The following is a 26638-nucleotide window of genomic DNA, read 5'->3' as shown; positions in this document are numbered from 1 at the left end:
GTTAACGAAACAGTTTTTGTTTGACCTTGAACTGTCGCCGGATTATCGCACTTGCCTGCAGCGGCAGCCGTTTCCAGCGTGAGATCTGCCAGGAAGACAGGGCGTCACATTCTTACCCATTGTGTTTACTCACTAGGCACAGTCCAACTTTCCAGAGACATGAAAACTGCCGGGATCTGACAGCGGCTGCTGACTGCTTCAGGAGTTTGGCTAGGCAACCAAGGTTGCTTTTAAAGCGTGTAATCAATACGCAGACCTATTTTTAAAAACCATGCCACAGTCAGCACCTAAAAACCACACAATTTTACACTAGTTGGGTCAAATTAATTTTATTATGCTCCATGATGAATTGCCACCAGTGCAACATCCTATTCACTGTACATTTCAAAAATTCACATACTAAAAATTTCAGTTCGATAAATGGAAAACTGAATGATTGAGAAGTTCTTACGGATTTCATACGTACAAGTGGCTAGCCGATATTGTCTATGCACACAGTGTCAAGATACAGAAGCCTCATGCTAGTTGGTTAATCGCTAAGGCTGTCCGGACAGTCATTTAACCAGAATATATACGAGAGGCCTTCGTTACAAGGTTTAGCAACAACGCACCAGTATCATGAAGTGCTATCAGAGTGCAAGCGGCCGAGTGCAGAAGCATGCAGTTGTGACTAACCTGACTGCCACTGCAGTCTGTATGCCTGAAGTTTATCGTGTACAAACACTACTGTAAAGTAAATACTAACCTGGACACCACAGAACGCGAGTGTACTTTCTGTAGGAAACAAAAAAAGAAATAGAAAAAACCCAAAAGCTTTCTTTGGCCAGTACCTACAAATCAAAGTTTTATTCAGTAAGGTAACTTCAGAGCTCCCAAAACCTGGAAGAGAAGTTTTGATTAATGAACAGTGATGCTTAATTATCAACCATATTACAGAAATTCCAATTCTGGGAACATAACGGCTAAACATACCTAGTAAGTAGCATGTCAGGAAAAACTCTAGGCCTCATCTGCTTAATTTTAAAATGCCCTATATGCAATAATAAACAAAGGAGCAGTGCCAGAAGTTATATGAAAGCCATACAGCTATTTTCCTTATACACAAGTTCTTAACTCGGCTGCCATTAGCTACCCCAGGCTGCACTCGCACTGGATGTAATGCTCGAGCTGTCACAGCAGCAAAGCTAGCAGAGGTATCTCCAGCAGCACAGGGCAATGCAAAAGTTACTGCAAGAAACTGAGACCACCTGGAGTTGTTTTCCCCCCCCCCCTCAAGTTATGTGCTTAAATTACTCTTGGAAGGAAGTTAGCATCCTCGGAATAATTTAACTACGACTTTACCTCTCCCACTACTTTTCAGCAACTTTCTTCTCATATGACTAAATCAATTGGCTAAAGACTAGCTAAATACTGGGTTAGAAATCCAAGCCGTATCATGCAGGTCCAGCCTGTCAAGATCAGGTCAACACTGGGTTTCAGTCAATACAACTCCCATAACTTAAATTTAGTTCAATAGCTTGACTACAGTCAAAGACCCGGGACACTATGCATTAACTACGCTCCAAATATGACTGACTTAACTAAACATTCTGTGTCAGAGAACGTGGTTTTTAAAACTGTTTTCTACCTGAAAGTTACAGTAAGTACAGTAATTAATGCTGCAGATATTAAATACCCACATAGCACAGATTAGTATTTTGTAATAGGCAGATATGCCCATGTTTACTGCACTACAAAGTACAACTTATATAAATGTGCAAGCTGTGAAATGAGAATCCCATTTTCTATCCACTTATTCAAATACTATCCTTGTCAACTGGGTTCTTGATCTTCATCACAACCCTCAAGTCTTAAAGCCAACACATGAAGACAGAATATTGCCATAAAGTCCAGTACTTATTCAAAGTGTATACTCTGAGTTAATGGCTTTCCAACTTTATGGATGTAGGATTGGTGTTTCGGCCTTCGTTGTGTACCATAACGCAAAGACTGCAGAGTAATACCACTTATGTTTACTTTATTAGTACACCAATGTCCTACAAACTTTAAAAAGTAATTAAACATTATTGAAGCAAGCATTAAACGCAGCTCTTCAGCCTGAAAACCACAAGAAATTGATTTTAAAAAAATAAATCAAACTGTAGCAACTGCCAGCCTCCAGTATAGCCCCTGGTAATTTACACTTCTTCGTTCTGAAAGTCAGAGCTGGGAAGGAACAAAACAAAACAAGACTGACTTTGTCTGCATTAAGATGACTTTACCACTATTACAATGTAAAGACACCCGATTTTAACTTCAGCTAGAGTTCCCTAATCGGAGGATTTACTTACTACTGCTGCTCAATAGCAGTCAGTACTGCTACAGTTAGGTCAAGGTAGTCTTCACAACTAGCTGTGCATTTCTGCAGTGATTTTGTTTTATGTGAAGCGTCCTGCTAAGATTTGAACCGCTGTGTTGTGGTGTGTTTGAAACCATGCAAGAGTATAAACCAGCCTCAACATTCACGTAGCATTGCGTTTGAAATGAAGGGGCTAAATAAACTAAGAGCTGCATCACTTAAAGAACATAGTGCTATACTAGGCTTTAATAAGAAAATTTAGATACAGAAAAAGTAGGGTATGAAAATAGTGTTTTCCTTCTTGCATTATAACTAAATTACATTAAGGTTTTTGTCAGTCTCACATAATTACATTTAAACTCCCTTATTGATGGAATGGAAAGTATTCACATGTACATGATCATCCAGGTGTAAACTTGCACACATTAACAGGGAGTAGCTTTGTAGAGGATTATGACAAACCTTTACAGATTAAATGAGGTATTGCACAGATTAATAAAAAAGCAAAAGGCAACAAAAATATACAGCAAATTGGTAGAACATTTACATGGTAATTTTACAGAATCCATAGACAGAAAGTAGTGTTTAGTATATCATTCACCTTAAAAAATATATATATATAATAATATATGATCAATCATCCCATTCATCATCATCCTCAAAGTCTTCTTCATCATCTTCATCCTCATCTTCATCTGCAAGAAAAAAATAGGCAAGTCACTGGCATGCACCGAATTAACGTGACAAAGGCTACTGATTTCTCCCACAACTTTCTGAAAGCAGAACAATCAGTCCAAGGAGGTCAGGACAATGCATTTGGTAATGCTCTGTTTTAAGGCTACTAGACACGACATTTAGTTTAGACAGACACTAGCTGAAAGCTAAATCTAATTTGTTTCCTTTCTCACTCCTTTCCCCAGGTACGAAAAAACAGTATCTTGTTTTCTGCCGAGAAAAAGGATCAGAAGTTCTCATTTAACATCTTCTACTTATCACTCTTTGAGAATGTGAGAGGGGCCAGCTGGTTCCAGACTGGGTTTTAAACTTCAAGGAGAGATTAATTTCTGAAACGTAAGAACTGCTTCCCCAGGTTTACAACATAATGGAATTTCTGTTTACTGTACAAGCAGATAAAAAAATAATTCTGTGAGCTTAAGCCCATTGTGGTTACTGCAATACGCTAAGCTGCGTGATGCACATCAACTTCCACATCAATGCTGTTCGCCTTATTCAGTCTTCCACTATTTTCACATGTGTCATAATTCAAAAATTGGTAGCCTGTTAAAATTAAACGACTTATTTGTTAGGCAAGAGCATTTCCTCCCCTAGGAAAATGCTGTATTTAGCACCCTTCTGGTATACCAAAACTGGAGATTGCTACATAGGGCAGCAAATCAACAGTCCGTACTGCCCGTAGTGACACAGGCTGCGGGCTGCAAGTGAGGTCTTGGTATCAGGGCAAGTTCCGGAAGAAAAATACACCAAAGCCTCAACAGAGGAGATGCAACTGAACAGCTGCACGGCAGCTACTGAACTGCATTTATTACAAGTTGGTATTTGAGAAATGCAAATCCTCTTGCAGGCTTATTTTTTCCAAGCACTGAAGTGTGAGAAGTTGATTCAGTATTAGCGTGGGACTAGTCAAGTAACACCGCGTTACTGTCCAGCAGGTGGCATCCAAAGCACACTCCCAAAGAGCAGGAAGCTTTGCAAAAGCTTTGGCCTCTAGAAACAGAAAGCATTAAAAGCCTTCCTTCCAAAATATATTGGCAACTTATTTTTATCCACTATATGACTGATGAAATATGTCAGTTGTAAAAAAAAAAAAATAAAATTATAAGGATATTAACCTTGATTATTAATTTCCAATTCAGTGAGAACACAAACCACTATAGTCTGTGCTCCTTGGAATTACTGGTGTAACCACTCTACCCATCATTAGGGGTCTGCCTGGACCTTTCTGTACTGGACTATATACCGAAATCCATGCTTTTTTCCCCAGCAATATTTTATGTGGAATAGAAGTGTTAGCTCTTGAAAACCTGACACCGTCAGGTTGGAAAAATCCCCTCAGACTCACCTGAAGAATGAATGGCTTTGCTCCTTTTCTGCATAACTTCCATTAATGCACCCACAATTCCTGAGGTGGGTGCGGGTGTGGGTGGTGCACTCTCCTGACCATCAGATACCTTGGAAAAAAGGATACAGTAAAAAGATGCTGTTAACAAAACAGAACCTGTGTATTTAGAGACAAACTTCCTTATAAGGTTGAGTTTATTTTCAGCCAGAAGGAAGAGTGAAACAGCAGTTTGAGCAGTTTCAAGCTTAAGTTTTTATTTATAAAAAAGTCAACCTTTTATCTTTTGCCATAACACAACGGTCATTAGTCAAGATTAAAGATTAAATAATTTGGCTCTGGCTATCATGAAGTAAGTGTTCAGCTGAAGGAAAGCTTCTTCATGTGGTTGTACAGGCATCACTTGTGTGGCTGCATAATCATTTTTTATTTTATCTTACATTTGTTCCTGTTTGGGTTTGTTAACTAGGTCTGCTTTGGGTTGACAAACCCTTCTGAAAGCAATAGACCTTGATACAGCCTACTTGTAATGGCAAATAAGTATTAACGTGCCCTCACACTTTTTACATCAGAAGCCTCAAGTGCAGCAGAGTGGCAAAAAAAGAAGTACCTATGGGCAAAATTATTTTCAAGATATTCTGTGACATCAAGAAGAAAGAGTAAGTGCCTGAGCTGCATCAGGAACAGCAGATGCATCCCCCAGGGGCAGCACTTTTCCAGACACAGGCTCCTTACAAGCCTCAACGGTTGCAGAGCACAGGTTCATTTTAAGAGGAGAAAAAAAAAAAATTAAAAAACCAACCATCTAGTGTTTGCTTTTCACTGCCATTAACTGCTGAACTCATCCCCTGCAGCTGTTTGGACAATTTTACTGAAGTGTTCAGGAGACCAGCAATCTTTCACAGTTCTTGCAGAAGTTCTTTACAGCCACAATTACTGTGGTATCATCATTGTAAGATTTATGCTTGAAGCTTTACTGAAAAGTGAGGAATTCATTTGAAACAAGGATAATTTCATGCACCAACACTCATTTAGAGCACATACGCGTTCTAAGCATTTTCTCAGTACTGCCGTTTAAAGCATCATTTCTAAAATTCTAAATTATGATCCAGCCACAGGTTAGCGTTCACACTGCAATACTGCAGCCGCTGGCAAATCCCAAGGGGACACAGATGAACAACAGCTTTTACTCACGGATTTCAGCTGTATACCCTGTCGTATCTGGTCTAACAGTGCATCTCTTCCTGAGCAGGACACCGGTCGACTGTTCTGTTCTACTTTCTTTAACTGAGCTCCTTCTCTGATTTGATCCAAGAGTGCTGCTTTGTTTCCTGCAGGAACTGGAAGCTGGTGATCGACCTCTGAAGGAAGGCCTGGTGGCGGAGGAGGACCGGGAGGGGGTGGAGGAGGAGGAGGCGGTGGAGGAACAGATGACCCGCTTGCCGGTGGCGGAGGCGGCGGAGGGGGGCCGGAGGGTGCAGATGATGAATGCACTGGCAGTGGGGGGGGATACATCCTGTTGGGAGGAGGTGGGGGCACTGTGGCACCGGGTCTAGATGGAGGTGGGGGTGGAGGTGCTGCTGTGGGAGCTCTTGAAGGAGGTGGAGGTGGTGCCCCTCGGCCCCTAGCAGGGGGAGGAGGAGGGCCAGAGCTGTGGGGAGGTGGTGGTGGAGGTGGAGGGGGTCCTCCTCTGCACGGTGGTGGTGGAGGTGGAGCTGAAATGAAACAAAACAATTTCCAATTACATGGAAATTCATACAATACCCGCAAGGCTTCCAGAGACTAGCAGAAAAAGAAAAAAAGGCTTTGCCTTGCCTTTTGCAAGGATCTCTGTGCCTGTGAAATTGTACCAGTTCAGGATTAAGTTGAATGTAGTTGAATATAAGCTATGCCTATATAAATGCAAACCAAGCTGAACATAGCCCCTACATCTGTCATGTATTCTGTAAAATAATCAACACTGCAGGAAGCAGGTGCAACACATATGAGACTAAAGTCACAAAAAAGCTTGATCATTAATCCTCCTTTGGCTCTATAGTAGTAATTTACTTCATAATCCAAGGGTATCTTAAGTGTTCCAATTCCTCATGACAAAAGGCCAAAAAAATTCAAAATAGTTCTCTAAAGTTTTGTTGAACTAGGACAAAAAGCAAGAGAAAGAGGTTTTAAAAAATACACAAAGTGAAATACAGAAGTTTCACTTTATAATCTGCCCACCATTTTATTAGGGAATTACAGAGGCAAACGTTTTATGGAGCATCATCTTCTAGTAACCAAAAACCTACTAATGCATTATGATGCAGAATAAACTGACTCTTAGTCCCCTTACTGAAAATCAGTTCCAACAATATCTTTATGGAAGGGATGGCAAAAAGGAAACAGCTTCAGGGCCACCTCCATGCACAGGATCGTTTCTCTGTGAAGTGGCCTTGAGATGCACTTGCTCTGCTAATGGCGTTTTAAACAGCAGTTTCATTTCCTCTTCCATTGGGCATCTAATGGCTTATGGGACTTTAGGTTGTGCAGTTGCTGCACGTAACTACTTAATAATCCAGGTGCCATCGTACAACTAAGAAAATTTTATGTCATATACTTCGATAATGAAAAGGGCATTATACTAAAGAAGACACTTCTTTACCTCTTCTATTATCTCCTTCCTGTTACATGCTGAGAAATTAAGCTGTCTGCACTGGAACAGAGAAGGGACATCCTTAAAAAAGGGGTTTTGAGGAAGAGAGAGACACTAGTGCCTCAGTGCCTCCTTCCCTGATAATCTTAGAGAAACATACCCCTCCTAAAATTATGTGGTACGTTCCTAAGTTCCACAAAATGCTCTGCTTTTTTCTGTCCCCTCAAAACAACAATAGGGGAAGAATCTCCTCTCAAAATTAATTTATTTTGCAAGACACATACTGCCGAAATCCTTGATTAAAAAAACCCTACCATATTTTGGCTGACGTGACCTTAGTTTCCTTTTTGGCCACTGGAGGCCAGTATTTTCAAATTTAACTTACCAAGCATTACAGTTTTTTTGTATTACTGAAAAGAGATAGCAACATGGTCATGCTCTGTAGTGTCTGTAGATTCTCAACTCAAGGTTTGCGTTTTTCTGTGGGGAAAGGTTTTATTTGCATCGTATATAGAGGGACAGGCCACATCCAATCTGTGGAAGTCAGAGTTCAGGAGTTTTTATAAGGTTTGTCTGCACTCAACTGGAGTGAAATGAGGGAGGAGGAGCAAGGAGGGAGCACCATTACCTCATCCTCTCTCCCTTCCCCCAAACACATGGTACAAGCAAAGCATGAAAATAATTTATTTTTTTTTTATAAATGCAATTTAATCTGAACACAGCTATTAACAAGAAAAGTACATAAAGTCTTCTGTTGATGGTACTGTCACTGAAAATAACAACCAGCAGTACCAAGACTAGGGAAAAGGCAGGAAAAACAAGACAGTAACTTCTGTCTGAGCAGAACAACGTGCCTGCAGCATCCTACCAGCGTGAATACGTAAGCACAGAAATTCTTGCAATAAAATACAGCAAAATGTGTTTGAATTGAGAAAGAACACTTCAAACAGCAGTCAAGCCTACACAAACAACATAATTGCAGATAAACCTACTGAAAGACCGGAATATTTTGTCTACCTCTATCAAAAAGCACAGAGGTAGATTATCATCATGCGTGTTACATGCAAGTGGCTGTATCCTGAAGTTAACCCACACGCGACATGATAGAAAAAACAGGCATTTTTAAAGTATTTTAAGCTAGTTAAAGACTCCAAGGCAAGTTGTCTTAATCCAATTTTATGGTCAGGAGTCTAGGTTCAAAAACTCTGTAAACATTTAAACAGAGTTAAGATTATATAAAGAAACTAACAGATTTCTTACTGAGGAAAAAAAAAATCATAACTAATTTTGCTTGCAATTTAACTACGAAGCCTGACTATAATTTTTAGTATTGCAGTCAAACAGATGTGCACTGAGGTTTCTCGTCTAGGAAAGAAATCACACAGCAGCATGAGCAGTCTGAAGCATAGGCCAGCTCAAATACATACCGCTCCACCGTGGGGGACCTAAGGAATAAATGTGACAAGTCACTGTACCCCGAATCTGTATCTCTTCAGTCACTCGAATTTATTCACTAGTTTCAAACTGCTATAATTTCAGTGGCACTTATATGCTATTTCTCTTGAGAAGCGTTTTAGGCTAATTTTTGAAAGTTAGACACTGGCAGTGTAATTTTCAGTCTGACTTGCTGTGTTCCTCTAGATAATGCACCAGCTGAGATCGCATTTAAGAGTTCGGCAGGAAACTGCTTACTGGAGAACTTTCTTGCAGCATGTGCCTCCTCAAAACTAACACTGTTCACTTTAAATTGGAAAAAAACACTGTTTTTCTTTTTTTTAAGAGTCACATAAAATCTGCAGGCCTCTAGCTGCTGCAAAGTTCATTACACAGTGCTGGCAGGGTAAACAGGGCACTACACACACCTGTCAGACATGTGCCACTGCCAGAACTGACAACAGCAGTATTGCTTCTAATAGTTTATTTATAAGATGGATATTACAACCTAACTATGCAAGAGCCACAGTTTGAAAAATCTATATGGAATATACTGCACAGCTTTACAGTCAGACTAAGTGCTACTGGAAATTACTTAGCTGACACAGATAAGATCCTTATCCATTAGGGAATTCTCATGGGTCATGCATGACGATTTTTACATAGTGTATGTTATACAGAAACGTTACGAAACGCAATGCAACTGCTGTTCATCAAAAATTGCTCGTCATCACAGCTTCTGCTCTAACCCTTCAGGCAAAAACACCCTGCTAAGTTTTCCATGGAAATAAAAGGAATCCCACCTTGTCTGCGCAGTTCATTTTTAACAGCTTCCACACCTCCTGTTTTTTCAATGAAATCATAGATGGCCTTTGAAGTTTCTTTGTCTTTTAGTTGAGCCTCTGAAATTCCACACAGATCAAACAGGTTTTTCAGTTCTGGGTCTAAGTTGTTCACCTGCATGTCAGACACATTAGTTTTAAGTAGCTTGAAATACAAGATTTTTTTTTAAACATCATTTGTACTGGGTGGGGTGGAGGGGGCAAAAAACAAAACATCACCACCCTACAAACCACACAGTTAAAAGGAACACCAAAGTCAAGGACATGTCTGTGTTGAATTTTCAGTTAAAAAGGACTATTTTAGGAGCGCTAAATACCTTGCACAAAACCTTAAATTTTGCATGTTTTCTCCTCAATCCCAGATCTCTCCTATTCCCTTCTACTTCAACATCTCTCTGTTAGAATCATATTGTAAAAAAATCACAATTTATAACTATTCTGATGTACAGTTGAGTTTATTCAACACCAATCTTCACAGCTTACATTAAAAAGTCTCTAAAGCTTTTAATTATTCAGTGTCTTGAATTAACTTATTAAATTACTTACATCAAAACCTGTGTTTGGATCCCAACCAACATGTCCAATGTGTCTGAAAAAGCAGAAAAGTCCATTTAAACATCATAAAAAGGACCTTGTTAACTAAAATAACAGGACACCAAGGTAATGAGAGATTACTACCAGCTTCTACCTCCAGGCTTGTAAAACATTAAGCACTTCTTGCTTCTCAGTTCCCCACCTGATATGGGAATCGTAAAACTTCCTTAACTCACACTTTTTGTCTCATGTCAAAAAGACCAAGCGGACAAGTTACTTTTTCCCCTTCGGTTATGGTCTGTGGAAAAACTAAGACCCCATGCCACCCTGTGGTGCACATGGATGGTGATGGAAGGACTGAACAGAGGTCAAGGGAGGAGTTCGGCTTTTATAACTGGGCTTCAAGCAACTGCCAAAGTCTCAAGCATCATGCAGCTGGAAAACCTCCTCCTCCCCACCACTGCTGTTTGTTCTCTCACCACCCTACTTCCATTCACTTCCTTCTTTCAAAGAAAAGCCAGGACTGTTTTCAGTTGCCATTTTCCTAGGCTTCTAGTAGGCATTTCATGTGGCTACTAAAGTATTATTTTATGCGATGCTGTTGGTAGACACCATAGCCTGGACTAAGCTTGTCAAATTACGACAACTGTTTCACTGTCCTTACACATTGCCTGGCCCAACAGACCTTGTATTCTTGCTTGGGCCTGTCAGTGCTGCCAACAGCACGAGCTTTCTTACTGAGATTACTGAAGCTCAATGATCACTTTTGGTCTTGGTATAATTATCACCAGTTAACTACTTAGTCTGACAGACAACAAGTGAAAAATTTGTGTTTAAAATCATGCCACAGAAAAGGCAAAAGAGGGAAGCCCTCTGTTTTGTAAAGGCATTCCCTACCAAAATATAGGATGATGTATTGATTACAGAATTCTGGATGCTAAGCTACAGCTTGCCTCAATAAATTAGTCACACAATTCCCAATACACAGTCTCGTATCCAAGTGTGATGTAGTAACCAGCATATGGCAGGTAACAGAAATTTACTGGCACAATCAATCTTACCCATACACCTCTGCGCATCTGTGCGGTTCATGTCGCCCTTTAAGAGGCTGCGGGTGCACCATGCGGAGCTTAGGGTACTTAACTGATATTAAAGTTTATAAGGAGTAGTGTTCGTGTTATTTCTCATTTCTTTTTCATCCTTCAGAGTAAAATAGGTTATGGTACACACTGACTGTAACAAATCGTTTTCAGAGGTCTTTTTAATGAAAATGCATACTCATCAGGTCACTGCAACTTGTGGTATTTAAAAGAATCGATACAGGAGTAAGTTATATTAATGGTAAGTATCATTTGATTTTTTCTTCCTCAAAATACTGAAAGGGCACATCTACCTAACAGAAGGTATTTAAAAATTGTATCTACTGACTGCAACTGTGACCTGGTAGAAATAGTGACAGTGTTGGTCTTCCCCGGTATCACACCTCAGGTTACATACAAGGTAGCTTACTGGCATAATTGCCTAACAATACCAAAAAACAATTATGTTTGTATGAAACCAGCAATTAGAGCATCTTACACAGCAAGATGACACTTAGCTGCACTCTACACTAAACTTAACTAGACCTTAAGCTGAACAAAACAGACTTTCAATCTTCTTTTGCAAAGACTCACCACGTACAATTTAACGTTATATTTAATGATACGGGAATATATCTTTTGTTTGAACCTCATTAAATACTTTATCTTATTCTCAACTTCTCTAGGTCTCCTTTAATATTTTATGAGTGCACACAGTGTTTTGCAATGGTCAGAATCTGACAGACATTACAAAGTCTAATTTACCTTATATCTGTGCTGCTCCACAACCCCTTCCGCAAATTCTCAGAGGTAAAGCCACTAATGCAAATCATTATTTGCAGTTTTGCCTGCATATGCTGAAGTCTGCATCAGTAGAGCTACAACAGTGACCAGCTACTAATCATTATCCAATTTTCTTTCTTCCACTCTTCCTTCTTTTCTGCATTTTTCAGTTTAAGTGACATTAACAGATGGAGCACTTTTGATGTGAGTATCAGCATTGTCTCAACTGTCACAGCACAGCCTGGTTAGAGAAGCATTTTAGCCCATCTCTCCTTTCACTTTCGGCATAGCACTCCCTCAAAACACCGTGCAGTAACTTTACTGTAACTGGTAAAACCAGCATTACTTTTATGGAGTTTTACTCTGGGAAGGCATGTCAGTGGAACTGATGCAGAACAATGTTTCAGAAGAACAAGACATTCACTTGGCATGTAGACCTCAGCCTGGTTTTCTAGTACTTCACAGAAACTGATCTTTCCAGTAGCTAACTCGAGCTCTGAAAATTCCTGTTGCTTTAGCAAATAAAGTACACTTACTTCAAAAAGCAGAAGATTAAAAAAACCCCAAATAATAGTTCAGGAAAACAACAGTTAATTCAGTAAACTGACAAAACCCAACCGTCATGAAAGTGAAGCTTAAAATGATACATCATAACTATTCTAAAAGACAGAAGGTACATAAGAAACAATATTAGGAAAAACCCCAACATTCCTAAGAGATGTACACATGCACGCTGTTCTTCATCACAAGATACGGGCACTAGCCCATATAACAGAGTAAGTCTGTAAACAGCCAGAGATAAAAATACGGCTATGCCATTTCTGCTGTTAGGACAAGTCAGGACCCACACGTGTGTTTTGTACGAGGAGCACAGCTGTGAGAATAAGTGTCAAAGAGTTGACCACTGAGGCTAGACATGAGTCTGCACTGAGCTGAACAGTTCAAGAACACATTTTTACACAGCTGAATTTTTTTCTGAACTCTTTTAGGATAGCAAGTTACTTCTTGTTTACAGCTGCAGTAAACTCACTTGCATTTTAAACCCCGCAGCATTCCAGTTCGTGTTCACTGTAGTTGAGGTTACAGACAACAGTCATGCTTGCAAATGTAATTCACTGACAGAAAAACCCCAAACAAACACACACCAAACCAAACAAAAACAAACCAACCCCACACCCACAGGAAGCCAAACCCAAACTCAAAGAAGTCCTTACTGGAAATTAGATGGTGTTCCAATATCTGCCTTTGTCAACCTTCTCTTCTTAGTTTTTCCTTTCTTCTTTTCTTTGGTATACGAGATGTTGTTGACTTGTGGAGCATAAAACCTGTTCGTTGTGATTTCTGGATTCTTGATATCAACAGTTGCCATTGGTAGATTTGGGCCTGTGAAGTCAAGTACAGGATTTTTACTATTGTGTTTGAGCAAAACCATATTTAACCTACACAAGCTTTCCTTTGAGTGGCAAAATGCTTGTATTGTAGCCACAGTTCTACGTGCCACACACATCTCGCTGGGTTCTGGATGTCAGAAACTAGCCAAGTTATTTGCTGAAAAAAAGAAGCACACGTTGCTAGAGCAGAGCAATGGTAGAAAAACACTTCTAAATTAGAATTTGATTTTTGCAGATTTGGCAAAAGAAAGTAATTGTAAACTACAGAGCTTTCGCATGCACAGAGCGTGCAGCAAGAGATGCATTAAGGTACAGCACAGCTACAATCCCAGACAAGATTAAAGCAGCGAGTGCCATGAACAGTAGCACCCAGCACGCCATTACCTCGGCAGCACCGTAAACTGATCCTAAAGGAGAGGGAACCTTCGCTTAATAAGCCCCACGTGGGAACGCTTTCTGCCATGGCACACGGAACTAGAGTATCACTAGAATTTCAGAAGGCTGCTTGGGACACACTGTTGTGTTCAAATATAAGATACCACCTATGGAACTACTCAGGATTTCTTACTCTGACAGGTTTGCAAAATAAATTAAAGTCCCAGAGATAAGAAAAAAGCTTGATGAGCAGTGACAGTGAAAACAATGCCAGAAACAGAAATTTAACACCCAAAATATTGTGTTCTCAAATCATCTTCTTCACTATAAACAACTCTGAATTACAACTCTCCTTATTTAAAATGCATCTGAATCACACTCTTGCCACTGTTAGCATTTTAGTATTACATTACTTGTGCAGTACTAGCAAATAAATCTACTTATGTATACATTTTCCACTCAGTTTTTTTTAGGTTTGACAGAAAATAACCCTTGACATAGCATTTAAATACTAGCATCACTTACCTAAGGGGCAGTTTCTGCATTTTTCATACACACACACACATATATGTGCATTTTTAAAGACACCTGCAGAAAGGCTAAATAATGTCATTCTTCCCAAACTGAAACTAAGCAGTCAATTTAAGACCAGTTTAGGCAGGAATAGTCTGAAAAGCATCCTCCACTCTGCTGTGCATTAATACCCAATGGTTAGCAAATCAACTAAAATAAGAATCATGCACCCAGTCTTACTGGGCAGATATAAAAACATCCAGTTAAGACTTTGATAAGTCTGAGCTGTATTTTCACATTATGCATTTTGTATGGATAACTCCAAGTTCTAAGCATTCTGAAAGGACCAACAAGCCTTCAGCTTCACAGTCCGAACTCCAGATCTGAAAGGAGGAGACAACACAACAGATAAAACTCCAAAAGTTAGCTGTGTTAACACCTCAGTGGGAAGCACGTAGCACTGGCCAGAAGAAGAACAGAAACATGACGCTGGGCTAGACAAAACTCATCTGAAACCATATGACAACTCCTACGTTCCTGTAGGCATCTCAAAGGGCAAGATTTAAAACTGCATTGAAACTGCCCAAATAATCTGTACGGTGCTTTCTGCTAAGCAGAAATGCTTTGATGTAGAAATGTTTCGGTCTAGACAACTGTCTTTTAAGAATACCAAAAAAGGTTGACCACAAAGCTGAGCAAAACAATTTGTACTGTTAAACTTCAAGATGGCATTAATTCACTAACTGTCAAATATTATCAGCCCAAAAGATGACAAATGGAGTTAAGTAAATCTTCAGGAATAATTGAAAATCTGTGTCTTAATTTTATTAAATTCAAAACCCAAACCAGACATGCTCTAGAGTTACTTTCATTCTTATCACTTATTATATATTCTCACCATTACAGTGATAGTTGTACCTTCAGAAGATATAATGAGGTTCAAAAAGAAACATGTACCTTAGAACTCCTAGGAAGTTCTTGATGTTCTTTCTTACAATTTCTAAGTGTCTTTGAAATTTCACCTTTTTGCACGTAAATTCTAAATTAACTGTACATGTTTTTAACCACGTAAAGCAGCAGCCATTCTCAAATTCAACTGAGCTGAAATTAAGGACTGACAGGCTGATACTAATTCCTTCATACTAATAACATTCATACCAGAGATCACAGTAAACTCGGAAGATGAAAATTTTTCTTACCGTCAGGCTTATAATTCAGATATCCACGAGGGATAAAAAAACCTTGGAAAGAACTGTACTCTTCTAGAACTGCCATGTTTATATCCAGTAAAATTTTTCCCATCAGAAGACATGCACCTTCCCCATCAGGTGCCGACAGCTCAATAAATGAAGATGACAGAGGCATATAGAGCTCATCGTTAGGAAGTACATGACAGTATAGTGGCCTTAAGCATCCACTGTTATCAATATCTGTGGCATCTTCAGAAGGGGCTCCAGAAAACGTGGTACAGAACATTCTGAAATGTTAATTCTATGTAATTATTTGTATTTTATTTAGAACCTCTCTAGGCATCTGTCCCAGACCACAGACAGCCCTACAATAAATGCAAACTGTCCTAGTTAAAATCTGAAACACAGTTCTGCCACATGGTTCTTAGCGATTCCCACAAAACCTAATTCTCTGACAAATCCTTATTTCATCCAGAACTTCCCTAAGAGGTCAGTTCAACCACAATAACTCTTCTTTATTTGCATAGAGAGACCTAGCTATTACAGCTGAGTAGAACATAAATCCCAGGAAATTACAGACTAATACATTTTACATAACTGTTAATGCCAATTTGATTTTAATCCTGCAATTCTACAAAAAAACCCAAACCACCACCTTAAATCCATACCATTGAAAACGTCATATGACAAGACAGAGTGCTTTTTCCAAGCAGCTTCAGTGTGTGCAGGAAAACAAACCCCGCTGAAACAAAATTCCCCACAGTCTTTCAGGCATGGATCATGTGAGCACAGAAATGTGACTATTGTTGGTTTTCAATTTTAAAAGGTAATTATGCATTGATTTAAGGCCAGGCTGGATGAGGCTTTGAGCAACCTGGTCTAGTGGAAGGTGTCCCTGCCCATGGCAAGGGGGTTGGAACTAGATGGTCTTTAAGGTCCTCTCCAACCCAAACCATTCTGTGATTCTGTAATTGATACTCAGTACAAAAAAAACACAGGTGTTCCTTTCCCCCTCCCCAGCAGATTTCACAGCATATAAAGAGTAAAACAAAAGCTAGCTGATCCTATCATATTTTATATATATATAAAAAATATTATTATTATATACATATGCTCTAGTCTGAACTCCAAATACTGAAATGAAGAGTCTGTAGAGAGTACAACCACCTGAGACTATAACCTATACTCTGACCATGGCTCACCTGTGACTACAGGGGGCATGACCACACCTAACACTTGGCCAGCAGAGAAGCCAGGCATTACAGAATTTGACAGAACCATGAAAATGGACAGGTTCTGAAAGAGTATGTAGGTGTCCCAGGGCATCTGCTAAAAAGCAGAGATGCTGATCTTTGACTGGTGATCAGAAACCTGAAACACTGGGCATAAAACTGTGTCTTCCACAGAATATTCAGGACAAAGGCATAGGACCAGTGAATACAAGTTCAGTATGTGAATATTCTGCTCAAAAAAATGTTGTTGCCTGAAGTCTTACAGGATGAATTAAGCCTATTCTAAGCACAAAAGTTTTTGCAGGCTTAAGTTTTTATAGGTTTAGTTTTCTTAAATCTTATTCCAATCACAGACAGCAAACTAGACAAACAAATCACTTGTGTTACCATTGGTAGCATTTACAGTAAAGACAAAGGCTAAATTTTTTGTGGTAGGTGGCACTACAGAGTCACCACTGTTTCCCTTCCCGTGTGCTCTGCAGATACTGCTATCAGGGACTCACTGTTTAGGTGAGCAGGAGCAAGGGTTGCTCATGAGGCAGAACAGTTAAAACCTTCCGAAAGCTCAGGAAAGCTGGTAAGAGGACCATGGATGGCATCACTATGATTGTTTCAAAACTGAACAACCCAGTCTGACTTAGAAGAATCAATACTAAAAACGTCTAGTGTAAACTGATGCTTGCTTGAACATCCTCAAAAATTAAATGTTCATGAAACAGAAAGAGCAATTTTTTTGAGAAGTATTCCACATGGGTGGAGGGGGCCTTTATTTGAATCTAAAGATATCAGTAGTTCCCATAATTCAGAATAAGTTACGGGTTACCTATTTTGGTGACCTCCCGAGACGCTCGGATACCCTGGTTAGTGCAAAATGAGGACTACCTCCTCAGGCCCTAAGAGGACCTCAGATGACCAGCTGACTACGCCCTTGCTCAAACAGCAAACTAAAAATACAGTGATATGACCTATGACCTGGATCACCAACAGAAGTATCAGGGTAGAAATCCCTTTTCAACTTCAGTGTGAATGCAGCGGTACAAAGAATCCAAATCTGATATTCACTGATGTGCATTTTTCACTATTTCAGAATACACGGTAAAAAAGTTTTGGATCAAGTTGATTCACAGTTCCGATTCCTTCTGTCAATTTAATGAGAGGATCTCCCAAGGAATCTGTTATCTTCATGACAAATTGATGTATTACTGAGAGGCCAATAGATTCAAATAATCCTCCACTCAAAAAAGCTTACTATTGACAGACATGTGACCTATGACCAAAAGCCTACGATACAGTTAGCTGGATCCACAGAATTTCAATTTCAGTGTATGTCTTAGGAAATCTGTCATCATTATGCCTGCCTTTACACAAATAGGCTAACTTTTAATTTCAGCACTCATTTCTGTGCAGTGATCCTATGTACACATATTCTGAAGCCCAAGCAGCAAATGCAAGGTACAAAGCTTTCTTCGCAGTTTAAGGTGAAGGGCCTCTGTCCTATTTGACCAGAATATGTTTGCCAATGCCAGCTAACCCACAAGTCTTTCAGACTGCAACTAAATAAATACCAAAAAACAGAAACAACCCAAATACACAGGCCTCCAGAGTAAGAGTTTGCTGCTTTCGCGACCACATCACTGTCCTGAACAAGTCCAAACCAAAGGTACAAACAAACAGTAAAGGAGACCAGTAGGGGGAAAAAACAAAGCAAGCAGTGATTCATCCAAAAAGCTTACCATTTGGTGGGTCTCGTCTTTTTTCTGTTGAAAAAGAAAAAGAGCTATTTATTCATAGGTATCACAGGACAAAAACATTCTAAATTTTAGTTTCCAGTGAAGCTTTCAGTGACCTTGAACTCCAGCTTAAGAATCTATTAATATCCTTAAAGCCTACTTGTCATGCAGTTGAATCAAAGCCTTACAAAATAATATAAACCCAATCTTAAGACAATAAGCACCTATTTCAAGTGAGCAAACCAAGTAGGAGCATAAGGAAATAGCTATTAAGTTGGTTTCAGATATTTTGACTCCAAAGTAAGGTGAAATAGCCCAAAAGCATCTGGTTTAGTACAACCTATTATCAAAGCAAGATTTTTGAAGTGTTATGCTTTCTGATTTCCACTGCATGAGACTGTTCCTTCATTTTTATTTGAAACATAATTAACACTTTTACAGTACTGTTCTCCCACAAACCCTAAAATACATTCTAATTATTTTTGGGTTTATGCTTTATGCAAAGAAAATAGGACATAGAGGCAAGGCACTTTACCTGTGTTATCCGACACATAACTGAATATTGAATGGAACCAGAACCTCCTCAGTACTGATCTCATATTCTATTCACCATGGCAAACCATTTCGCAGACCATGAAGAGTTTAGCTTGGTGATTTAAAATGTAATTGTAAACATTCCACACCTCAGTGCTCCCAGCCTACAATAGTAAATTCTCTTTTAAAGGAGATTTCCTTCGCTTACTATTAATTTCTATCCACCACATTTACCTACCCTGCAACCGTCCTTCAAAACACCGAATTAAGTGGCACTATTGGTGTACCTACCCACACTGTTAAGAATCCTGGATTTCACAGTACCCACACAGGCAAGCAGTTTGCCATCCCACCATATCAAAGAACATGGCTCTATAAGGAAGGCTGTACATCCCTCCCTTTCAGATCTGGAGCATCTGAAACTTAACAGGGACTTCCAAGAGTTTTTTAATAAGAATCTGTAACAGATATTTCACTTTTCCAGCAAGTGTCAGAAAAACTGCTAATGTTATATTTTTCCAGACACAAACATAAGAAGAAGGCACCTCCACAGACAGTGTTGACCTTGTCCTAGCAATATTAAAAAGAAAGTGTGCAAGGCAAGTCAGCTTCACATCAGTCAGGTGATCGTCAGGTAGGAATAAAGAACCTGTCAATGTCATCAAACCTTTGATTCAGAGGAAGATGACCAAAATCCCCTGAAAATCAACTTTTGCTGAGGAAGCCTTCTGAAGAGAGACAGCTGCCTCTCAACTCACAGCAGGTTAGTTTCAGGCACAGAAGTGGAGAACCTCTGCAAGCATGTCTCAGCAAAAGGTATCAGGTCTGAGGATGGGGAGGCAAAAAAATGCTTTCTGGCCAAATACTATGCTTTCTCTTCCTGGAATATTCAGTTTAAGAAGCCACTGATGTTGTACTGCCAAAGGAAAAACCCCAGACCCAAACAAAACTTTTGGAACATCGTTAAGAGTTTTATTCAAAATCTCAGAGACAGCAAAGGAGAGTGCAGGACTGATTGCAAGTCATTTGGCACAGGATGGGAACCTGGCAAAAGCAGGAGGTATTCATTCAAGTGTTAAGCGGCCTTTGGCCAAATCATGGGAATCCATTACAATTTTAATGAGATGAAGGAGTTCAAGAGAAGATAGGGGAAAACAATGCAAGACATTTTAAACACTCCCTGTTATTTTTGCTGGGGATATAAAAGATGAATTTGGGGCCCAAAGACATTAGAACTGTTTTTCTGTGGGCCCCACTGCTGAATAGAAAATATGAACTCCTGTTCTGAAGTTCAGATAACCTGACTGGACAGTAGTGGATTTATCCTTCTTTTTGAAAATGGAGATGCCTACTGCTCCAAAACAGATGAACTTCACCAGCTGCCTACGTCCAAAAAAACCCATCTCCTTTCAATAAGTATTCCTGGAAAAAAGTATTATCTCTGCTGAGACCTGAATCCATTGCTGGCTGAGCGCTCCAGAGATGTCTTTATCTCCCAGGCAGCAAAAACAAAAGCTGTGAGCAAAGACAAAAAAAACCAAACCCCACAACCAAAACAAACCAAACCAAACAAACAAGAAAACCAACAACAAACAACCACCCTCTACATATTATGTATGCAGCTTGAACCTTACAAAGTGAAGGGCATCAGGAGCTAAAATCTTGTGGAGGAAAAAAGCTGTTTCAGAGAGTGCTAACAGCCCCCTTCCATGAGCGGTCCATAGAAATTAGTCAAGAAGCCTCCTACTTCAGAAAGGCAGTGAAGAACGAGGCTCTGCTGCCCTTTCATAGCTGAGCACTCAGCACATGGAGAGGACACTCGTGTGTGTGCAGACATTACATTCCTCACGGAAAGGGTGATGAAGCACTGGAACAGGTTGCCCAGAGAAGCTGTGGATGCCCCATCCCTGGAAGTCTTCAAGGCCAGGCTGGATGTGGCTTTGAGCAACCTGGTCTAGTGGAAGGTGTCCCTGCCCATGGCAGGAGGGGTTGAACTAGATGATCTTGAAGGGCCCTTCCCACCCTAACCATTCCATGATTCTATGATTAATATTTCTGAGGCAGAATAATAAAACCAAAAACTACCGGTACCTATGCGCAAGAATACCCAAACCGAGAATGTACTACAATGACAAGCACTGAGAAGAGAAACACTGTTCACCCAGCTTACTGGGGGAACTATTTGGGATCAGTTTAAGAAGTAAATGGAGAGATTATTTAAGTAAGTTTACAAGTTAAATTAACTACTTACAGTAATTTCTTCCTAACATAAGGTTAAGAATTTAATTAACTTTAAAAATACAAAACCCCAGAATTTAGCTAGATGAGGACCAGCCCAATATTAAAACTACTAACACAACACATCAAAAAATATTTCTCTGCCTTTCTCTATTATATATTTTTTACATTTGCAAGCTTTTGTACATTCTCTATTTGAAGCCAAACTTTCACCTCTCTGGAACTCCAGATGCACTCACTCAGGAGTTGTCTGCATACTGGAGATTATTTCATGACGTGTGAGGAAGAGCAGAATACTGCAGCCTCTTCTTGCAGCTGTTAAACACTATTTTGTGTACTAGTCTTGGCACCAAGACACAGTTTTGTGAGCCAAAACTGCTCTTCTTGCTACCTTCCAACAACGTAAGCTTTCCATAAGACTCTGGGAAAGTCTCCTAGCAAGCCCTGAATGGTATAACAGGCTGCTAAGTAATCTCACGGAGTACTCATTTCAGTTGAAAGCATGTCAGGTGGCACTGCTATGAAATGAAACATATTATGGAAGGCAGGGGATTAAAAAAATCCATTAAAAAAAAGCCATCAAAACCACCAGACTATTACCTCCGTGTTTGAGAAGTTAAGATGCTTCAGAATACACACACATAATTAATATATACATCCTAAACTATACACAACTTTAATATATCATTTATATAATTAGTATGTTTTATATAAGCATCTATATGTAATTAAATATGTAAATATCATCAGAAAATCAGCCTTGACTTGGGCAAGTGCAAAGCCTGTTATTTTAGAAGTACAATCAGACAGAGTCACAGCGACGACAAATACAGAACTCCATCTGGTGGCTTGACTAAGGAATTTCATTATTGTTTCCAATTCTTGTTTTGCAGCTCTTAACAAAAAACCAAACAAACAAACCCCACAAACAAACAAACAAACCAACCCCACAAACCCAACCCTTGAAGGGTTTGGTTTTTTCAATTCAAAAAAACCAAAACAAAGTTGTCTTCAAGTTGCATTTGGGGAAGGGAAGTTCTTTTTTTGTTAAAAGACAATGTATAGAGTAAGCTCATCCTACAACATGGGCTTGAGCACAGAAACCAAGATACTAGCTGCAAGAGCAAACAAGAACTTATGTGGTACTGTGGAAAACAAAAACAAAAACCCACAACTTCATGTGCAAGGACAGAGGTGAACCTCGGTTCCCTAAACAGGAGTTTTGCCTGAACCACTGTCTTCAAATAAAGTTTGCTACAGCCACTACTGCCAACACATTTCCTACCAGGTCATGTCTGTGCGCTGCAGCACCACGTTTTATACACATAACAGGGTGAAACTTCAGGAACAGAAGATGCAAGCTGATGCAAGATTACTTTTACACAACAGGAGAAACGTAGGAGAAACATTATTAATGTCACTTCTTAACGACCTTACATCTTCTCATGAAACCCTATGAACGTACTCTAATACTGTGCCTAGGCAATCTTGAAGAAGCCATTTAAGGTTCTGGAACAAAGTCTCTGCACCCCAGTCACCATACCTGAATGAAATCCAATTGAACACATACAGATCAGGCAGATTCCTGAGAATACTTGCAAGGATGTCACTCCTCCTTTTATGTTAGTCCACAGTGCATTGCTAGTGCAATGCAGTTGCAGAATGGACTACAAAAACACACCCCGTAGCTTGAACACAAGTCCACGCTACAGCTTACAGCAAGCCTGAGCACATCCATGTATTCCCAGCCTATATTTTATATCACCGTATTCTTCATGGACAAATGGCTGTCAGACAGGAAAGATGTTTATGGATTCCCTGGAAAAGGATCAAGACAAGAACTGTAGGAAGCCTGAGCTTGAAACACTGAGCATGTTCCTAAGGCATCCTGCAGCTGGCAAAAAGCATGCTGTGCTGCAGACTGTCCTGTGCTGCTAAGGACAGTAGAGGCACATTATGTCTTCTGTTCCTGGCCTCCGCCAAGTTCACTAGTTTTGAATAAGAAATATTTCTCTACTAAATGCTGGACCAATGCCAAAAATTTGATCACATGAACTACTGAACATACCAGATGGTAAAGTCCCTGTTACAACCCACTTGGGCTGAATTTAAACAAATTGGTTATAAACAGCCCAGAGCTAAAAGAGGGTTTAGTCAAATGTGAAAACAGCTTACAGAAAGATTTCTAGTCATCCCACTGACAGTTCACCATTTTTGCTTCCTCCTGATCTATATTTTCAAACACCGCAACCTCAAAGTCTCAGCTGGCAAGGGAACTTACAGCAAGGAGCTCCAAGTTAAGTTATTTCAGATTATTTTTGCACAACAGAAAAAAGAAGCACACTCTAATAACACAATTACTTCCAAATATAAATATGGCAATAATGCCTCCAGTAGCTTTCAGACACAGAAATAGCTTCCTGCCTCCCCCCCAAAACGACATAAACAAGCCTGAATTTAAGATTAATTTGAATATTTACCAGATTTTCTCTGCCGTCGTCCAAGTAAATCTGTTACTGTTTTGCGGAATAGTTTAGCTTCTTCTTCATTAGCAAAATTAAGACCAACTTGACATGTCTGAAAAACATTAATATTGCCCCACCCATGACTAAGAAAGTGTTTCAAAGGCTTTCTTTCATGTCTTCTTACACCTTCCGAAGGTATGATCAGTAAAAATCATCACTGCAAATCTGGAACCAAGTCTCAGTGAAACATTCTATCTTAGTAATACCCATCTACTAATCAAGTTTCTAGAGATCACGTCTAACAAATTTGAGCAGTATCTTGTAGCTTGAAAACAAAGGGGGGAGTGTACATTGTCCTTTAAGAATATGATACCGCACAAACATCATCTGCAAGTCAGAATGAAATTTCATTAAAAGAAGTTGAAAAATAAAGAACTGCATTTTATACTTCTGTTCTACGGATTAAGTTTTCTAGTTGAGATACAAAACCCACCCTTTTATAAATAAGCTTAAAAAGCTTTACGGAACACAGGTAATGTAATTCTATAAATAATTTGCAGAACGAAATAAAAATATATTAAAAGAAGCTACTGTTCAAATACAAGGCATTTTAAAATAGGTATTCAAAGACATTGAGACTCACATCTCCAGCAAAGGTATGAAAATATCCTCTAGGACTATTATATACAAAGTTATTGTACAGCTCCTGCTCCCACAGTAATTTCCCATCCTGAAAAGAAGAAAAAAAATAATTTGAAAAACTTAGACAAATTGGAGAATTTAACCTATTAAGAGCTGAAAGCTACAAAGTGTCAAGCATCTACCTTGCTATTAATCCTACAAATGAGCTCAATCAAAATATACTGAACTTGTGGAAGAGCTGTGGAAGACTATTATATCAGGTCACCCTGCTCTGTTCAATTTTCTGAATGTTTTCAAAAAACATCCTTCAAGTTCTGCAATCTTGCAGTAGTGATACTGGGAACAGTAATAGTGACCAGCAACAGGAATACAGTGATAAGAGCAATAAAGGAGACTTCCAGTCTTCTGTTATTATCTCAGGCTTGACTTGAAAACAGTTAATTTAAAGTGAACAAAAATAACACCTTTTTAAGAAGTTTTGGATATTTAAATGGCATTATAGTTCAGCACCCAAGGAACAGGTTTCTCACTAAGTCTAACAGTCCAGTGACTAAATCATAAAGTCAAATGCAAGTGCCAACTAGCAATCCTGAACAATCTGAGAGACTTCAAAAGCACTGAATGCTGACAGATAACAAGCTGTTCCTGGCTGCAGAGATAATGGGAAGCTTTCCAAAGTCTCAGCAAAGTCAGCAGGACTTATGCTTCTCAGTTTCTCAATTTCATTTTTGTTATGAAAACACATCTTGGACACTTCATCTCTTAGTTCCCACTGTCTTGAGTGAAATATTGTAATAGGAATAAGATCATCAGTATGAATGTATATATTGTGGAGGGAAAAAAAAAATCTTGTTTGTCCTGCAGTTTTCAAATGCACCAACACACTACTAAAAAGGATTGCTTCCACCCATACAGAAGACAGCATCTCTTATTAGTATCCAATGTAGCAACACCTGCTAGAATTTTGACAGCTATCTGTGACATTACACTAACTTTCACTAGTTTGACTAATCAGATCTGTAGAGGACAGCTTCTGTGAGCTGTAAGAAAATTGTATCTGATACTTATTTAATCCGTAAAAGCTGACATCTATGAAATAATTTAAATTCAGAGTACCTGAGAAAGTTGTACCTGTCCATTAATAAGCACTGTAATTGTACTGCTTAAAGCACAACCGTTTATTTGAGACATTCTATGAGTCTGTAGTTAGGACAACCTACACTCAATTCAATTCCAAAATGGAGAATGAACACCACCAAACTCAAGAGTCTGAAAAAGAAAGAGATGCTTACCTTAATGTCAAATATTCTGATGAAATATGACCTCTGCGGATTGTCCTTTACAAGGCAAGCTACACCACAGCATTTCTTTGACCACATGGCATTGCGATCCGCTGCATATATTTGAACAACTGCTGAACACATCGTCTGAAAAGAAAAGGTAGCTATTACTTTTAAGGTAAAAATTACAAATTCTACATTTTGTCTTTTATCAAAGCATCTCTTAATTTTGCTCCTTGCTCTAGGCAGCAACTTTGACGATTTCCCAGGTGGTAACACAGTAAAGTTCAAATGACCCCAAATCACTTCTACACTTCAGATGTTTACTTCTATGCAAGAATTTAGATTGCTTAAGAACTCAACTGAACTTTTTGTTCTTGCTCACAAACATCAGCAAAGAGACTCTGTCTGCCAGAGGCAGACCAGTAACTACGGTGGTCCCACAGAGAAGACCTACTGTGCAGCTAAGTTTCCCCTCTTTTCAGTACTTCAAACTGGACAGAAATGCAATACTCCAGCTAGAACTGTAAATTACACAGTGCCTGGAAACACTCCCAGGTACTGGAACACAACTGTCCACATTGCTTAATTGTTCAAATGGTCTCTGGCATGATTTTAGCCTATGCCAACTAGCAAACTCCTAAAATTCTTGGGCACAGTTTGAGAATTCGCATGAGCTAGGCTCGTTCCCAGTTGGCAACTTGAAATCATCTTGTTTTCAAACTGAGAGATTTTAGTAAGAGATTTAAGATTATTCCACACCAGATTGCTTCAATCACTGGGAGTGTTTCTCATCATATATTCTAGCCTGTATGTGTCCTACCTTAAGAGTCCTGTGAGGGAGTGAAAACTGGAGCCTTTGCAGAACCTTTAGCAGCCAAGTCTTAAGGACATAAATCCTGAAGGCTCAATAATGGGACAGACCAGGGGCTATCTAGCCCAGGTTCTACTCTCCAACAGCACCAGATGCCTAGGCAAGAATACAGGGGCACACCACCTCACTATGGGAGTACAGCCCCAGCAACTGGCAGGTTGGAGCTCAAAGCTCGCTTGAGCCAGCATACGTGTTTTACAGCACACATTGGAGTCTTCCTTTGTGATTTATCTAATCACTCTTCAGACCCACGTGACCTTCAGTGCATCACGACACTGGGTCGGATTGTGTGTCACAGTTCACTCATGCACTGCGTGAACAGTTAACTCTTTTAGGTCTAAGTTTGCCACCTGCTAGTTTCCCTTGCCCATCCCTACTTGTTCTTACTCTAGGAGATGGTGCTAATGGTTTCACAGTTGCCTCTCCTTGCTACACTTGCTTTTATAGACATTTGTCAC

At 39.5% G+C, this 26638-nt stretch overlaps 1 protein-coding gene across 2 annotated transcripts; it reads right to left on the bottom strand.

Moving 5' to 3' along the window:
* Positions 1-313: 313 nt before the first annotated feature.
* WASL (Wiskott-Aldrich syndrome-like) lies at positions 314-25447 on the bottom strand. Of its 2 annotated transcripts, XM_010160917.1 has the most exons (11): positions 25319-25447; positions 24028-24114; positions 23400-23496; positions 18151-18174; positions 12931-13099; positions 9867-9909; positions 9282-9435; positions 8472-8489; positions 5610-6130; positions 4419-4527; positions 2569-3033 (listed from the first exon to the last, which is right to left on the bottom strand). In XM_010160917.1, exons 1-11 carry the CDS (start codon positions 25403-25405, stop codon positions 2972-2974), a joined length of 1371 nt encoding a protein of 456 aa, XP_010159219.1. In that variant the 5' UTR covers positions 25406-25447; the 3' UTR covers positions 2569-2971. The 2 variants fall into 2 exon arrangements, with proteins under 2 accessions (XP_010159226.1, XP_010159219.1); XM_010160924.1 differs by lacking the exon at positions 8472-8489 and having other exon boundaries at positions 314-3033.
* Positions 25448-26638: the final 1191 nt, after the last annotated feature.

This window comes from Eurypyga helias, unplaced genomic scaffold (assembly GCF_000690775.1).
Source record: "Eurypyga helias isolate BGI_N326 unplaced genomic scaffold, ASM69077v1 scaffold28600, whole genome shotgun sequence".
NCBI classification, from domain to species: Eukaryota; Metazoa; Chordata; class Aves; order Eurypygiformes; family Eurypygidae; genus Eurypyga; species Eurypyga helias.
The sequence above is the reverse complement of the archived record's forward strand: the minus strand, read 5'-3'. Positions and strand labels throughout refer to the sequence as shown.

Coding starts and splice junctions, on each gene's coding strand:
- WASL (XM_010160917.1), bottom strand. CDS start 25,405: ATGTGGTCAAAGAAATGCTGTGGTGTAGCTTGCCTTGTAAAGGACAAT. Junction 23,497..24,027: donor TTCATACCTTTGCTGGAGAT/GTGAGTCTCAAT, acceptor AATGTTTTTCAG/ACATGTCAAGTTGGTCTTAA. Junction 9,436..9,866: donor ATCCAAACACAGGTTTTGAT/GTAAGTAATTTA, acceptor TCTGACATGCAG/GTGAACAACTTAGACCCAGA.